This window comes from Anoplophora glabripennis, unplaced genomic scaffold (assembly GCF_000390285.2).
Source record: "Anoplophora glabripennis isolate ALB-LARVAE unplaced genomic scaffold, Agla_2.0 scaffold153, whole genome shotgun sequence".
Classification (NCBI taxonomy): Eukaryota; Metazoa; Arthropoda; class Insecta; order Coleoptera; family Cerambycidae; genus Anoplophora; species Anoplophora glabripennis.
Window position 1 is genome coordinate 164706 of NW_019416245.1, and position 18179 is coordinate 182884.

The window sequence follows — 18179 nt, forward strand, 5'->3', positions numbered from 1 at the left end:
TGAAAATGAAGCCCTGACATTCAGCTGGGGTAAAGTAGTTCAATCGATTCTACGGAATTTTTCCTAATTTTTACGTGTCATTGTTTACTGAACAAAATTTTGGCAAAAAAACGAGGAATTTTCGACAATTTGACTGGACTATAAGTAGAAGCATTGACTTAAGTCTCCAGTTAAAAATTCCTGGACAAATTTTGAATTAGAACATTAATCTTTAAATTTTACTTTAAACAAATATAAAGTGATGTGTTTTTGTATTCTGCATTTGTCTGCTATTGTCAGTGTGGGATTTTTTGGTTAGGCAAACTTATTTTTATAAAAGTAACCCCGGACTAATCAATCCATTTGGTGTAAGGGTCTATTTCACCAATTTTAAATTTGTTTTTTATATTGATAAAATATCGATGGAATATTCACGTCATTAGATTTTGTTAGTTAACTACGGGGTTAAATTCCATTATATTATGTTCGGATTTAATTGCGGACAACCTCCTGCTTCGAAACCGATACCAGTATTTAAGTGGGCACTTAACATTTTATGGCTGATCAGTTTCAGTGGATATTTTTATTACGCATAAAAATACAATATTATTAATGCAATTAATGATAATGGTGCAAACACATCTTCCATGCTTGTTGCCTACCTCGTTCGACCAGTTAAATGGAGAATTATACTCACACCTGTCCCTTGGATTAGGAAGAAAATTGAATTGAATGTAAAAGCAGCATATTTTAGTACAGAAGTAATAATTTAGTAATTAACATATATCAATGTAGATGAGGAGATATAAGAGTAAATTCTACTCTTTACTGATAACATTTACATTTCCTTAAAATGTTACAGCGACCTTTTAGGACGGATAAAAAACAAAATTTTCAGAACGAAAAATTTACTATATACTTACTCGTATCCCCGGCGATGAAGCAGGGTCCTCATGGTGCTAGACATTTCCGTGGCGTAAACTTTAAAGAAGGCAGGAGCGATATGGGCCGTCACCTCCCCGTCACCCGCGCCCAAATCGAGTAACGTGTCTGCTCTCCAATTATCGTCTATTTTAAATAATTTCCTAAGCTGGGGTTGAGAGATTACGAACATGGAACCACGCTGGAGCCACCTGCAACAATTTTGGATGATTTAAAATCGTCCTCTCGTGCTTGCTGCGTCTTTTAAAGTAGTGTAGGTTGTTTGATGAAGGTAGACGATGTCAGATCATGGTTTTTATAAATAATTTAACTTAATAAATTGTTTTTGTTATAATTTTGATAACGGGAAAGGTAAATAGGAGCTTAGTTTGGTCAAATTAAATAAAAAATTTGGCTGGGGCTAGCACAGGACTTACAACAAAAGTTAGCTACCCAGAAGACTCCACTAATGTTGCACTGAATCTGAATTCGTTGTTAGTTTTACTCCAGCAACTACAAGATCTGAGTAAATTAGTCAAAATGGCCAAAAATCTCCAAAAATCGTGGAATAAACCAAAACTGTAAGTGTATTCCTATTTTTTTGAGCTTGGGTCAACGAGGCTGACCTAAACTCTGTTTGATTAAACTGATTCTTTGGATGACTAAAAAAAATAGAAAGAAGGAAGAAAAAAGTTTCAAGAATCAAAGATTTTTTATGATGTTTTTACATACTTATACGTATGTTTTCATTCTTAATGTTCTTCTAGCTGCTATGGAACTCAATCTTGTACATTCTGTTTCAGATCTTATTACCCAATAGTCTTGATTAATTTGTATTCGAAATACTGGAACTATAATTGGTATAATGAGAATTTAACAATCAGATTTTGAGTGTTAAAGTCATGCATAGTGTATTTTTTAAGCTTTTAGATGATTGCAAAGAAGAAAACGTCAGTTAAGATCATAATTTAGCATCTGCTATTGCATGTTTATGTTTATCAACGATTCTAAATGTACAATTTCATGATAAATGATCAGTTTTGTAAAAATGAACTGTAGCTCATCGCGCATTACTAGTACTGGTATAAACTGAATATTTTCGCATTACTGAAACGAAATAAAGTACCAACACCACTCACCGTAATTAAAAACGTCCCGATTATAATTTTTACGGTTGGAATTTTAAAATGTTTACTCACCGTGATGAAACCCAATAATTCGATAAGAGTGCCATTTTACAGCCTTATAGCGCTTCTTATCGGAATAAGTGCTGATTTAAACGACCCTCATTTACATCGAGTTTAGCACAGTTGTGTCGGGACATGACTAGTTAAAAGTGTTTATATTAATACAAAGTACTGTAAATGGTATTGTTGGCCATTGTGTTCGGGAAACATTCAAATTTAAAGACTTATCTAACTTGCTGTGACCATAAACGCTAGCAAATTTAAATTTACGCTAATTGTATTTACAACCTCGGGTATTGTATATTTTCATGAACATAAAGTTTATGAAAGGCAACTGAAAAATTGTGGTTGTGGGATAGCATCTGCTGTTCAGCAAAAACATGCTCGTTGCAAATAGTAGAAGGTATCTTAAGTGGGGTGCATCATTCAAAGACGAAGATGGTAATAAAATAGAAGAATTATTGAACTTCATTGTTTTTCTGTAATACGAATTCTTTACTTAAATTTTATTTAAAGATAAATAAAATATTTACTTACTTCAACAAAACAAAATTGAAAAAAAATTGTCGAATTTCGAACAGAAAAAAAAACTATTTATTTACCCATATTTTAATTTTTTAATTGAAGAATTTCATGCATGATCTGTTTTATAAAAATTGTGAAAATACTAAAAAAAAATTATTTAGCAATTAAATCCACCGAAATTTCATCTATGAATATGCTCCTCAAAATATTTTCTGAAAATTTTAATTATATCGAAAAAATTAGGTTAAAAATATGGGATTAGTATTTTTTTTTTCATTTTTACTTCATTTAACTTTTAAAAAAGATAAGTGTCGATCAGGGAAAATTTCAAATGGTTTTAATTAGTAAGTATATTTTTTCCGAAGTCAATTGAACATGTATAAAACGCCTAGCAATAAAATTTAATGAGTGTCATGGGCGTCCCTAAAAAAAGTTTTCCGCTAAATAATAAAAATTTTTTATATAATGTGTAAAACATTTCTATTATATGTTCATTTGGCCAACAACATATATTAATTATTTATGTCCTCAATTTTCTTTACTTCTTCTACTAATTCAATATTGTCTGGCGGTATTTTGTTTAGTTCCCTTTCAAAAGGTCTCCAAAATGCCATGTTGTAATAATATTAGTAAACAAAATATCCCTCTTATTTCTCCCTTTCTCAATTGTAATATGAATGATTAATAGGTGTCTATAATAAACTAAAATTACCTGAATCCCACCAAATTCCGCATTGCTGCACTGCACTGCTAGGCAATTTGTCGACAACTGAAATTTATGGCCAATCGCCCAGTCCGGCTGTGTTTGTTCGCCATTTGCCCACACGCGCATTCTTCAACTGGGCGACCAGACCTGTATTTGGGTATGGGCGTTGCAACTTTTCTAGAACACCCTGTATATTTTTACTTTGTTTTTTTTACCATTCCAGTAGGTTATTTGCTGCATTATACTTTTAATGTGTTTGTTGTAACTATTATATATTTGTATTATTATAATTTGTTTCATGTAAGATATTCGTAATATTTATTTGAACATCGACAGAATTCAAATCCGACCATTATCCAATGCACATCTCTTATTCTTCGTCACCGCGGCAGACGCCACTATCAATAAAATTAAAAATTCCTCTTTCCAGGAGATCCAATAGCACTCCCAAGTATCCCAGTCAAATAAACGATATAGTTCTCCAGAGACAAATTAACCAGGAACTCATTCTGCGTGAGAATGTGTGTGCAGTTAGCGAGTAAATGCAAGGTGGCCATAGGCAGCCATGATTCCCGCATTAAAATATCCACGTAAGGCGGCGTTTTATATTTTTCAGGAAAACGAATAGCTGAAATATATTATTTCATTAAGTCGTGTATTGTTTTTATACAAAAATTGCAATTTCTGCAACATCGCAACTCCATATGAAGATTATCCGAGGAAGAAGATGCAATAAACATTGCTTAAGTAGGTACGGTTGTTGTTGGTTGGTTAATTTGTAAGTTTTCGCGGTAGTTGTCAATGCAGGATGAACAATTTCTGAGCATCTTGCCATTTCGTCGGTTTAGAGTTCGTGACATTTCGAAAGACATCTCGCTATCTCCCCCAGAATAAAATTCGAAGCCTGATGGATATTAAGTCCTCTGGTCGGTATTAATATTTACTATGTGTACTGGTCTAGTTAGTTCTTAGTCCTATGTTCATATTTATACTTTTTTTTAAGGAAGGTCAGGCAAAGAGTTGTCAGACACGTAATATCTACCGAATTGAGATGAAAAAAATTAGAGTTGCTTTGTAAAAGACATGTCATAGCTGAAAACTTACTGCCAACGACCGTGGCAGAGCGGTTCAATGGCCAGCTGGACCACCAGACCTGAATATTCCGGACTTGTTTATTTGGAGTATTTTATTAATTAATAAAAACTTTTTTAAATATTTATTGAATATACCTTTGAAATGTTTATACTTTTTTATCATCCTGTACAGTGAAGAAAGCTCAGGTACGGGTACAATTTAAAAAGTTTATTACTGGAGGACAAACCAAGCAATGTCGGCCCGAGATTTAGAGCACACTCCATTAAGCCATAGTTTACATGAAATAATAATGCAAATTGATGTAGAACGGATAAGCGTCCAATTCGAAATTGCAGGTTATCGGTGATCTCCCTGCTCGCCGGCAACCAGGGAACTGGGAAAGGCATAGGAGTGAAGTGGAGGGACCCGATGAACACGACCTGAGATAACTAGAAAGCGGATAATATGCAGAGGCAATATTCATTATTAAAGGAAGTTATTGTGTACTGGAAAACACGAATGGAGGCAACGATCAACATTACCGCTGCTCCAGGGCGAAAAGCTGACGCTTCGCATAAAATTTCGAACTGGAATTATCCGAGTTCCCTCAAACACTTGTCTTATATTACTTCAAGCAGCCGCGAAATTTTACGTGGTGGTGTTAATCGCTCTTATTTTCCTGTAGATCATGAGCAAAAATTAAGAAACAAAGGAAATAAAATAAAAATCAATCATGACAATCCAAAAAAAAACTTAAACATTTTATGCTAAAAGTTTTAGATAGGTTCTCTAGATTATAGATCAATATTATGATTAAAGTATATACCTAGTAGCTTCTTTTCAAAATGATTTTTTTCCAGTTATTTTTGCGGGAAGATAAACCAAGTTCAACATTTTAGCGTATATTATTGTCAGTCTATTTTTCGATAAGTTTGTGTCTTTGTTCTGAATGTACAAAGACAAAAATATTTATGTCATTGTCACAATGTACAATAAAATATAAAATGCAAACAGATAAATTACCGTTTAGACGTTAGAAGTTATAATAGACTAAAACCTTTTAGAAGGGAAGGAAAATAATCGTCGAACTTTCGTTGTCTTATTACATTTTCAGGACTCTATAGGTTTCCTTTTGTCAATTGGCAACCATAAGAACTTACTCGTTAAATAAATGAAACAAAGTATTTTGTCAAATCCTCTAGTGATATTTTTAAACCGATTTATTATTGCAATACAAAGATTATGAATTTTACAGTCTATTACTCGAAAACAAGAAAATAAAAAAATCTATTAGTTTTTACATTTTTCTGATAGGTATATATAAAATACTGAAATAACCAATACAGCAAAAATGTTTTAATACTATATTATCTACGATTTTGCAGCTATTACAAAAGAAAATATATTAATGTTTTTATAGTAACGTAGAAAATGGTAATAATAATTATTGTTAGATGAGTGTTAAATCTACTGTTATTTCACAGTATTAATTCCGTTGTACACTATACAATTTTTAGTTTTTATGCTGAATTCTTCTTAATGGATTCATCATCTTAAAACCAAAATTAGAAAATACCTTTATCCACTTGCCTGGTAATTAAAAAACAATTTATTTTACCAACTTTTCATGTTTTTCTATGAATCCGAGATTGATTAACAGTATTCAAGTAAAAAATAAATTACTATTTAATATTAGAAGTGGAAGATCTTTTTATTTTGATTGCATTTTTAAGAAGGCTATAAGATATATAAGAACAGAATAATTACTGGACTTTAAATATGCTTTTTGGATTCGATTGTTTTACGTTTTCTAAATATCTCCACTGAAGTAATGTGTTAACAGCTCTAAATATTAAATCATTCTCATAAAAACATTGAACTAAATTAGTGAAATATAACCAGAAAAATGGAACAGTTGGTGTTTAGATTTCACGTTATGGTAAAATCAGATGTACATAAAAAGTTACGGAGAATTTGGTATGTTCTTTAGCTATCAAAAATTTAAAAAAAATCTCTGAACTGGTTCAATATGTCTTCCTTTTCCATATACTTCACACCAAAAATTATAATGATCTTCCATGTACTCTATCCAAGTTCTATTAACTATTTACCACCTGCACTTACCTCCATCTGCAGGTGCTAACTTTTATATGCCTTTGACATTGTATTGTACAAAATAAAACTACATTTATATATATTCTGCTTTCATATATTGATTCTGATGTGTAGTAGCTCACTTAGAATGATATTTTTATTTTCTCCCGTGACATCAATTATTATAAATAGATACTTTGAAAATTACGTATTCTGCTGTTTTCCTGAGATACTCTGCTTATTATCAAAAATAGTTTTCGCTTAAGGTTTGCGAACCCTAACTAGTAGAATTTGCATCAATAAATAAACTGCCAGGATTGTGTTGTATAATTTAGTTGTCATATTGAACACCAATAAATCCACTAGACTAACACTCAAAGGTATTGCTCCATCAGCAACACTTAAAATTGTGGGTGTTACTTACAGGAACACTGCTCCCAGCCAGTTACGGTTACAGGATTGTTCAGGATGCGTATTTATGTTATGGAGCAGTTCTAATATTTTTTATCCATTGCTTAGATGAAAAATTATGAATTATGAAGTTGTGCCAAGTTATTCAAATATCCATAATTATGCAATTTTTTACCTTTTCTCTAACCAATATTTTCACTTTGAATTTTTTTTATCAAAAACCCATAATTACGATTTGCAGAGAATACTTTACAGTTTTCAAAACCCTGCTTGAATTTTCTGTACGACCATTATTTCCCGAGTAATTGATCGCCAAAGTCAAAAATGTTTTTTTGATTTATTTTTCCATTGATTTCCTTATGATTACTCAAAAACTGCTGACGCTAGAAAATTTTAAACTGCAGATCTGGAAACTAGACACTTGAAACTTCAATTTCCTCTTTTTTTTATTCTCTCTACGACCATTTCCCTCCAAGTTACACTTTAGAGATTTTTTTAATATCCCTTAAATTTTGTGCCTAATGTATTTCATTACATAACAATTGATACTCGGACATAAATATTTATTTGATATACGATTTGAGATAATTTTCGATGTAGTTAAAAGCTAAAAGGCCAACAACTAGTATGTGGAACACATTTATGGTACTGGAGCTGACGATGTAGCATTTGTATGATTCACTCTGTGAATAAATGTCCCGCTTAATTTAAATAATTATACGATCGCTTCGAGTTGAAAATACTTATCCTCACATTTATTCATTATTCGTGTAATGTTTACAGAACAAATTGATATCTCAAGTTTTTTTCATTGGAAACCATCACTTTCAAATAGATCCAATTAACTGAAAGGTCGCTATTACTAAACTGCAATATATCTAAACGGCAAATGTCAGATCTTTTATTAATTGCATAAATACCTATCTGAATACGTTTATCAAAATCACCACAGTTTCGAACATTACATATTGTGCCCATAGGCTCAATAATAAAACTTTATATCAATTTCCTTACTCAGTTAATTCAATATTGTAATTTTTGCGTGTTTCGGTGGCTGCCGAACTTGTTCCATAAGGTTTTCTTTGGCTTCGCCTAAGCTTTTTCGAATCCGTCGCCTTGTACCTAATTTTTTGCGGGTATATGTGGAGGAGAGCTTGTGTGTAATGATATTAAAAATCCATCGGCCAACAATGTCCGGCGAGGTGACAGCGGTGGCTGCATCCCCTCGCTCTTCAATCAACCCCTGCTCGGCTAAAAAACCCGATCAATACATAAAAATTTCATATTGAAAATGATTGAGGGCGGCAAGACGGCAGGAGAACCAGGGCGGTGGCTCCATTTTCCTCTTTCTTATTAAACTATTTTTCTTCCAACTTTATTATTCTCCCGAACTACTTTATTTCTCTCCGGGCCCCGAGTCGGAAAAGTATATTAATTAAATTGGCAAAGTACTGTTTTAAAACTCTGCTCTCTTGCAATAAATCTTTTATTTAATTAATTGAGTTCAAACGTTTGGTATACTTGGTGGTTTGAAAAATGAAAATTGTGAAAATTGTTTCTGAGTTTTCTCAAGTATTTTATTTAGTTCTTGTAACTTGTATGGGTGTTTCACATATGAAATGGATATAAGCAGAAATGTGGAAAAGAAAGAGTGACCGCAAAAATCGCCCGTTTTTCACAATTCGCAGAGAACTAAAAAAAAAGATAAAAATATGTTTTTGGTCTCAAATTACTCGTCGTAAAAAAATAAGATGAGCATAGCTTTTAGTTTTTTGAAAATTTTCAAAAATCACCACTATTTAGGGGTTGAAAAGACGCCAAAAATGACTAATTGAATATTACCAATAAATATAAAAACTATTAGCATGTGAATTTTTCTATCGAATGATTCTTGATACAAAGAAAGATTTATTCTCATGACTGAAATAAGCTCTCTCGGTTTCAAACATACAATACCTATATATGTTTTCAGCCACGAAATTTAAATAATTCGAAATATTTCGAATTTTCACCGCCAAGAAAGGCGGTAACAACATTTTTAAAATTATGGCGATGTTTCGCATGGTACTAGCTATGTCCTGTACAGATTTAGTTTCGCGCAACTCACTCGCTTTCAAAAATACAATACCTATGTATATTTTCAGCCACGAAATTTGAATAATTCCAAATATTTCGAATTTTCACAACCAAGAACGGCGGTGACAACATTTCACATTAAGGCGATGTTTCGCATTGTATTACCTATGTCCTGTACAAATTCCAAAAAAAATATATTAAGATAATTCACATGCTGATAGTTTTTATATCATTTGGTAATATTCAAATTCTTCATTTTTGGCATATTTTCAACCCCTACGTAGGGGTCATTTTTTAAAGTTTCAAAATACTACATTTCAGTTTTTTGCGACAAGTAATTTGCGACCAAAAACATATTTTCACAGGTTTCACAGGTTTTTTGCGGTCACTATTTTTTGGTAATTTCAAGTAAGTGCAATTTAATGAGCTGAAATTTGTTAACTCGTGGTTCATTACGCGAGTTTACGAGTCAAAAAGGTGACGTTAAAAAAAATATATACAATTTCTTTGAAAGTTTACATTATATATTTAAATATGCCAGGTTTTTGTTTTTTTTTGTTGCCATTAGTATGGGTGAGATATACTATTTTTACTAGACATAGCGTTTACATTCAATGTTAGATGGTTAGTATGGTTTTATCATCCCTAAATGTTTGTGTCATACACCATAATTTGACTTCATCAGAAAAGAATTTTAGGACAATTGCTAGACTCGACTGGCATTAGCTGAATACAAAAAATACATTATGAGGCCCATTATCTAAGTACAACATCCTTTTCTTTGCGATTTTATAAAAAATATATTTTTCGTTATTTTGGGCTCACTCTGCACATCGACTAAATTGGAAAAGTCATTCCGTTAATTAGCTTCAAATATTTCTCATGTAATAAAGCCTGCGAATAAAACTATAGATGTAATTTCGTAATATTAATTAGTATGATTAAAGATAATTTACTAATATTTTTTCTTGGAGTCAAATGATTAGTGTGTGCCAATTTCATAGATCATATTCACCTTGGCTGTTTCTGTATGCTGGAGAAAGAAAGTCGTGTTTAAATGCTGACAGGAAAATCGCGTTAGAATTTATGGGTTAGAGCTGATATTAATGATTGCCAAAGAAATTAATGCTAGTCTATGAGAAACAATCGAAAATGACGATATTGCAAGCAAATCAGCAATTAGCGATTTAGAAAATGTGTTATATACCATTTTTTAAATTAAATATATTATTAAACATAAAAAATAACATTTACGTGTGCTCAAGAAAGTTGAGAAAGTGCCTGTATCAATCACAAGGAAGTGATTCAATGACATTCTAGCATTATTCGAAATATTTTGAATTAGGTATTCAATTTTCGTGGCTGAAAACATACATAGGTATTGAATTCTCGAAAGGTATTGAATTTTCAAAACCGAGAGAGATACACTAACCAAATTTGGATAGGACATAGCTAATACGATGAGAAACATCGCCTTAATGTTAAAAATGTTGTCACCGTCGTTCTTCGTGGTAAAAATTCGAAATATTTGGGATTATTCAAATTTCGAGGCTGAAAACGTACATAGGATTTGTATTTTTGAAACCGAGAGAGTTGCACGAAACTAAATTTGTACAGGACATAGCTAATACAATACGAAACATCGCCATAATTAAAAATGTTGTCACTGCCGTTCTTGGTTGTGAAAATTCGAAATGTTTGGAATTATTCAAATTTCGTGGCTGAAAACATACATACAGGGTGACCCATTACAAATGGAAACACTCGCGTACAAAAGTTGTTTATGGACCGATTTGAACTGTTTTTTTATAAAAAATCTGACTACACCACTGGATTTAAGAACTCTTCAAATGCATTTGTACCAATTTTTGCGAAAAAAAGTTTGCCCCTAAAAAAATTATGACAATATCGGTATCACCAGTGTTTGCCGTTGTCGGTGAACCTATTCTTTTATAAAAACCGAATAGAACCCAAAGGGAAACAAAAATTAAATAACAAACACTGGTTTACTAATTATTAATAAGAATCATAAAAACCAGTATACACAAAATAAACAACAATTACTCTAATATGAACAACAAATGATAAAAAAAGTAATGACTAAAAAATTATTACATTTTTAAAAATGAAAAAGCAGTCTATCAAATTGATTAACACTAATCAGGTCATAAATTTTCAATTTTTGTAGCTTCCACTAATCCTCCGTTTAATTCTGTACATTTTTCATAACGTTTTTTTATATTTTTTACAACATTTCGTAATTGATGCGCGGTAATCTCCCCACACGCTTCCCTTATTCTAGTGCACAATACCTCCAGGTTATTTGGCCGTGTTGGACTTAATAAAGCCCCCACAGAAAAAAATCAAATGGGTAAGATCCGGAGATCGGGGTGGCCAATGAAATAATGGACTGTGTCGACCTATCCAATGATTGGGGAAATTCTCGTTAAGCCACTCCCTGACATGTCTCGCATTGTGTATTGGACATCTGTCCAACTGAAAATGTAGATTTACTCTCTCTTGTAATGGAAGATTATCGACTGCATTAAAAAATTCGTTCTGAAGGAAATGTAGAAATTGTTCGCCATTCATATTCCCTTCAAAGAAGAACGGACAAATGACTTTAACGTTAACTTTCTGACTATATTGTCTTCGGCAATTAATTATCCACTCTGGATTTTCTGAAACCCAACACCGCGAGTTCTGTGATGGTACAATTCCATTCGTGAATGTTGCCTCATCGCTGAATAATATATTTAAAAAAAAATCAATAATTGAGATATTGTTCCTGTGCCCAGAGACAAAACTCCATTCGTTTCTCATTATCGCCTGGTTCCAGAGTGTGAAGAAACTTAAGTTTATAGGGTTTTATATTATTTTTTTTAGGCAGCGTCGGATACTTTCTCTAGGTAAATTTAAATCTAAACTAGCAATCCTGAGGCTATTCTGAGGATTGTTTGTAAAATAATTTAAAATTTCCTGCTCGTGAATACGTCTTCTCTGTTGATTGTCCCCTTTTAAAATGCATTTTGATACAGCACCATATTCCATAAAAGCATTATTTATTTTAAAAACTGTGCTATGCGTAATATTAGGTCTATCTGGATGTCTGGATGTTAAAAATTATACACACCTCTCTTGCCGTCCGATCATTTTCTCCAGAAAGGCGTACTATTTCAATTTTCTCACGTAAAGTTAAACTTTGAGCCATCGCAAAGAATTATGGAACTTATTTAACCATGCACAAAAAATATTACAATGTGCCACTACTAGTGAAGTTTGACATTTGTTGACAAAGTTCACTAGTCAAGTTGTCCTATTTTTCACAGCCTACCAAATTTTATTCATATTATTTTTAAGCAACGTTATTTTCTGGATATCTCGTAATATTTTTTTCAGAAAATTCTTCACAAAGAATTGGATTATGGTTGTAGAATTCAGTGGATTCTTGAATAAAAAAATTATAAATGTAATTATTTTTGTCTAAGAAGGTAATATTTGCAAGTGTTGGCATAATAACCCCGAAATAATAATAATTTGACGAACTTGTTGTTTATTTTATGTATACTGGTTTTTATGATTCTTATTAATAATTAGTAAACCAGTGTTTGTTATTTAATTTTTTTTCCTTTGGGTTCTATTCGGTTTTTATAAAAGAATAGGTCCACCGACAACGGCAAACACTGGTGATCCCGATTTTGTCATAATTTTTTAGGGGCAAACTTTTTTTCGCAAAAATTGGTACAAATGCATTTGAAGAGTTCCTAAATCCAGTGGTGTAGTCATATTTTTTATAAAAAAAATCGCTAACAAAATTTTGCTATTTTTCACTTAAAAAAAAATTCGTAGTCGGCCTTGAAAATTAAAATTTCGTCTTTTTGCATAAGGATAGAGCTTTTGGAGATCTATCTTTAAAAAAAAACCTGGTTCAAATCGGTCAATAAACAACTTTTGTACGCAAGTGTTTCCATTCTTATTGGGTCACCCTGTAGGTATTGTATTTTGGAAACCGAGAGAGTTGCACGAAAATGGGACAAATAGCAGCCCGAATAAATAGAGGCTTTTATTATTATAAAAGATTTCACATCACTAAGTACAAATGGCGAATTTTGGTGAGGAACGCGACACAGCGTGCTACCTTGATAAATCAAAAGGACTGGGACTGAGCGCCTCAGAAGGTTCATTACTCAATCTTCGTGTCAGAACAATATGATCTGGCGCAAACGAAGAGAGACTGCCAAACGTCACGATTTTTAATTTCCTGCGGATAGCGCGCAAACAGAAATAATTCCGCACCGCCGATGCGGTCTCTGATGGCGGCGATTCGAGAGGGCATTAAAATAGTTGAGAGCGTGAAGGCATCCCGCCGCCCCGCTCTCGCCTCGGCATCCCAGCAGCCACGGAAGAGGCCGATAAGAGCCCAGCGGCGTGCACGCCGATTACCCTAATCACATTAATCGAGGTGGCTGTGCCGTGGAAGTACGCGCATGCGCGCCGATTGCGATTGAAATTTAATTTTTCACTCGGGGGCATCGATTTTCTGCTTTACATATATCAAACATAATATATTGCTTTACTATATATTTTTGACAAGATATATTTTGTTGGGAACTATATCGCGTATAATTAAAAGTTTCTGAGCTGTTCGGGCCGGTAATAAATACCTGAAAGTTTTATGAAGTTCCCCGGACTTGTCGGTCGTTTTGCAGATAATATTATGAATAAATTACGTCGGAATTGTAGTAATTTTGCAACGGGGGATTCAAAGTTTTTAATAAATGCAGGGCCAACTGCATACGTTGGCATGAGTGCCACACACGTACGCCAGATTTTAGAGAATTTTTTAATGGTTTAATTATCATGCCCCGTAGTTTCCGATCGGAACCTACCATTTCGCATTATTCCCTCAACAATAACATACCAGCTAATAATTATACTCGCTGCATCAGCTGCTTTAAATATCGACTGCTTTAAATAGGCACAACCAGACAAAGTAACCCGCTGAATACACTGAAAGAAATGGGCTTATTAAACTGTTTATCTAGAATAATGTGTATAGCGCATATTAAAACTTTTATAACCAATATAAACTTTTATTAAAAAAAAGCAATCATCTCTATACTCATTATTCAATCAGTTTAACGTAAAGGTGCTTAATACACCTTATGCATCTATGAAATAAAGGTTATAATGAATTACTTATACATTATTAGGTGTTATAGACTTTATGTTCCAATTGTATAGTAGGGAAGATTTGTTGTATAAAGACCAGTATCCGAATTTGTATATAACAATTGTATTAACAGAATTATTCGTTCTTATACTGAATATGTTTCCGTTTTTAACGTGTAAAACGCATCTTATAATGGTTAAGTGATCGTCACCTCTCGGTGCATAATCGGTTATGATCGTTGTTAAGTTATATTCATAGTCTTGTAATAATAATCATATGTCAGACCCGAGAGCGAAGTGCGCCGACTCAATAAGAAACCTGGCTATTCCAGCCGCTGATTTAGGGTTCGCCGCACGAGCTCATCCCTTCTAAGATTTCAGTAGCATGCTATGCATGAAGCAGAACGGTACTCAACTATCTTATACAGTCCACTTTTATTGTCCATACATGTTCAATCATTGTCAAAATAAACACACAAAACCACAACGTCTTTATTATCTTTACTCAAGAAGAGAAAATACAACAATCGTAAAATTTCCGACAGTCCGCTGTGCATCGACTTACACACGTCTAGTTTGATGAAAATGGACAGTATATGCACATGTTTTGTGGGATACATGATCATATCGCGTTGTGTGAAATGGAAAATTATTATGTAAGTATCTAACTGTTTTATGGCTTGTAATTGTTTTGTTTTTTCAAATGTAAATCTTGTCTAAATCTTAAAAATTATTATTTTGTAGGTCCTATTAGAAATCGCTGATGTTAAGTTTTACATAAGATGGAGGAACAGAAGGTTAACGGTGACAAAGAAGAGCATGGGTATAAAGTCAATCAACCAGAGGAAATAAAATTATATGGAAAGAAGCTCAACCTTTCTGGGGATGCTTCATTCTTAAGGTGGAAGAGTTATAGTGCAAATTCTCATGTAATACAAGAAAATACGGGTGCATCGTTGCTAAGAAAATAAACTGGACAGTTTTGGGAGCGATTTGTCATCATTTTTAATGCTTAAAAGTATGTTTTATGTATGTTTACATTAGAACCTTAGCTTGTAATTACAGTTATCCAATAAAATTTCTGAAAACTTAATGACATATGTTTTTAACTCATACAGAGTATACAACAGTTTAATACATTTATTATTATAAAACTTATAACCAGTACTAGATGTTCTAATAACGATATGGAACACTTTAATAACAGTTATTGCTATTATTTCGTAAAGGGTATAAAAAACGTTGTATACTAGTTATACAATAATTTAATAAAGAATAAGGTTTATAGTCACTATACAACTGTGCTAGCAATACGCGTTTTATATCCAATATTCACCTGTTTAACTGTCACATATAGTATACAATGGTCTTATAATGGTATATAGAATTCTAATAAAGAATAAAACGCATTTCTTTCAGTGTAATTTTTCACATATTACGGTTTTTGGTTCAGCTAAATCCCTTTTTTATGTAGTAAAAAATAATTGGATATGTTATTCTCTTTAATAAGATATAATGATATACTGATACATGCTGTCGTATTTTCATTATTTAGGTACTCATTTTTATGCTGTTTTTATATTAAAAAATTTAAATCAGACATGTTCCCAATATTCAAATTCCTATAGATTCTTTAATTATTTAGGTACAAGGATACATTTTCTACTCTGTTTCAAAAATATTTCGAACAAATTCAAAAATGTTATTCTTCGATACCAGAAATCAAGGTAAGCAAAATATATTTAACCCCACAGACAATACCCCTAACTTCTGATATTGCAGGAAACAGCTACTCTCTGGACTTATACTCAACGAGCATTGAGCTATACAGGGATGTATATGCAAGGAGCTACATTTTGAGAACTGCTGATTTTCATAGATGTTCGATGTACTGACCATTTGCTTGCACACAAGCTTCAGCGCGACGTATCCAATTCGCTCGCACACGTTGCAACATTGCCACATCCTCTCAAATCGTACTATAAGCTTCGGCAATACGATGTCGCAATTGGTCGATGTCACGAACATCCGTGGAATACAGAACACTTTTCACATATCCGGGGAACAGGGGGTCTAAGCGTCTAGGCAATTCAAAAGGTCCTATTAAAGTGTCATTAACGATACCGGCCCACGTGTTTACTGAAAACTGTTGCTGAAAGGCACCGCGACGAATTTCGTGTGGATTTTCGATAGTCCAGTGGTGAGTGTTGTGGTCGTTACGTACACCATTTCGACTGAAACATGCTTCATCTGTAACAAGTATTTGCGCTGTACATTGAGGATTTCTTGCATGTTCCTGAAGCAACCATTCGCAAAAACCTTAACGTACTGGAAAAGCCTCAGGAGTAAGCGCTTGAACACGTTGAATATGAAATGGGTCCGTCACACAACAGACAATACCTAGTAAAAAGTTATAAATAAATAATAAATTATCCAAAATAAAAACAGGTTGCATCGTGTCAACCAGACCAGAATACCCCCTTAACACATTGCGAAAGGTTTATCAAGAGATTACACCTCTTATATAAATCTTGGTAATAATAAATCGGTCGATTCAATTCTCATCCTTCAATCCTGCCAAAGTTCGAAAAACTCGTGATTAGCAAACTCCTCAACTACAAATTTATACAGTATTTGGGCAGACAATAATTGCATAAATCTACATATTGCGCTCATCTGCTGAAATTTTTAATTCGGTATAATTTTGCGATCACGCACAGGCCGTCGGGGAATCAGTTCTAGTAATAATTATCCAGGCACTCACCTTATTTACATTACCGTGTACGATAGCTGGCAATTTTATAACTGAATATAAGTTAACTGGCTTAATGTTATTTACTCAAGGACAGCCCATTCATTTGTAACGCTCGGAGAAGGTATTTATGTTGAAGATGTTAGTCGGTAACAGGCTAACAACAGCTGTGGTGGTGTTGTTAGCGCAAAAATCTTTATTAATTGGACGACATATATAGTTGAGAAATAAAATGGATTAAGTGAGGTTTTGTATGTGTTGAATAATAAATAAAAATTAAATGTAAGATTGTACATTTTTTTTGTGAATGAGATATGTAAGTATAGTCTTTACGATCTCAATTGAAGACCAAAGATCTAGGCAGTATGTACCAGGTTCGGTCATTACGCAGCAACTCGGCATTTAAATATTTTAAAAACTTGTTCCCATATTTATTTAGTCATACCCGTATACAGGTCTGGTCGAACAAAACATGAAGGTGGTAGAAATGTATACGCACAGTTCTGTTGAAGAATGTGATCGCCCGCAAACGGCGCACAAACATAGCCGCACTGGGTGACCGGCCATAAATTTCAGTTGTTGACACAGTTGTTGTTCAGTTGTTGACATTGCACTGGCAGCAATGCGGAGTTTACATGTTAAAATTTTTATTTCTCAAAGAAACTGTTTTAATAAATATTTAATTTTTGTAGGTAATAGAAGATTACTTTTCTTCATTGAGTGATATTTATTTTAATAAAATTTTCATATATTTATTTTATTTTATTGTTGATTATTTTTATGTTGGCTCTTGCCGAGCAGTAATATATTTTAATGAAAATGTAAATGTTTTTTGATATGTCACAACCAAAAATTTACCATCAATATATTAAAATTGTTTGAGGACAAATAATTGAAATATGTTATTTACACATTATACAGGGTGTAACTAAATAAGTGTAAAACATTTAAGGGGGTGATTCCTCATCGAAAAAAAGATAGGATCTTTCATATAAAGAAACTTCATTGGAGCATCCCTTGTTAAGATACAGCCCCTTAAAGGGGGTACATAAAATTTGTTTAACAATTTTTTTCACAAGCACTAAACAAGTTACAATATTGAAATTAACCTGACATTTTCTACTACCAAAAAGACACTTAGCCAGTAATTTATTTGGTTTACCCCATGGTTGTAAGGGGTGGAAAACGCAACCCCTAAAATTTATTTCCAACGTAATTTTTTGTCTTATTATTTTTTTACCATTTAAAAAATTATTTCCGATAGCCTGTTTCATTCTAAAAA

General features: G+C 32.9%; 1 protein-coding gene across 1 annotated transcript in view; it reads right to left on the minus strand.

Annotated features, from left to right (window-relative positions):
• LOC108909800 (methyltransferase-like protein 9) overlaps window positions 1-18179 on the minus strand; it is a 216298-nt gene that overhangs the window by 8430 nt on the left and 189689 nt on the right. Inside the window, exon 3 of the mRNA XM_018714226.1 lies at window positions 903-1112. Within this exon, the coding sequence (XP_018569742.1) occupies window positions 903-1112 (210 nt within the window). The remainder of the gene's footprint in view (window positions 1-902; window positions 1113-18179) is intronic.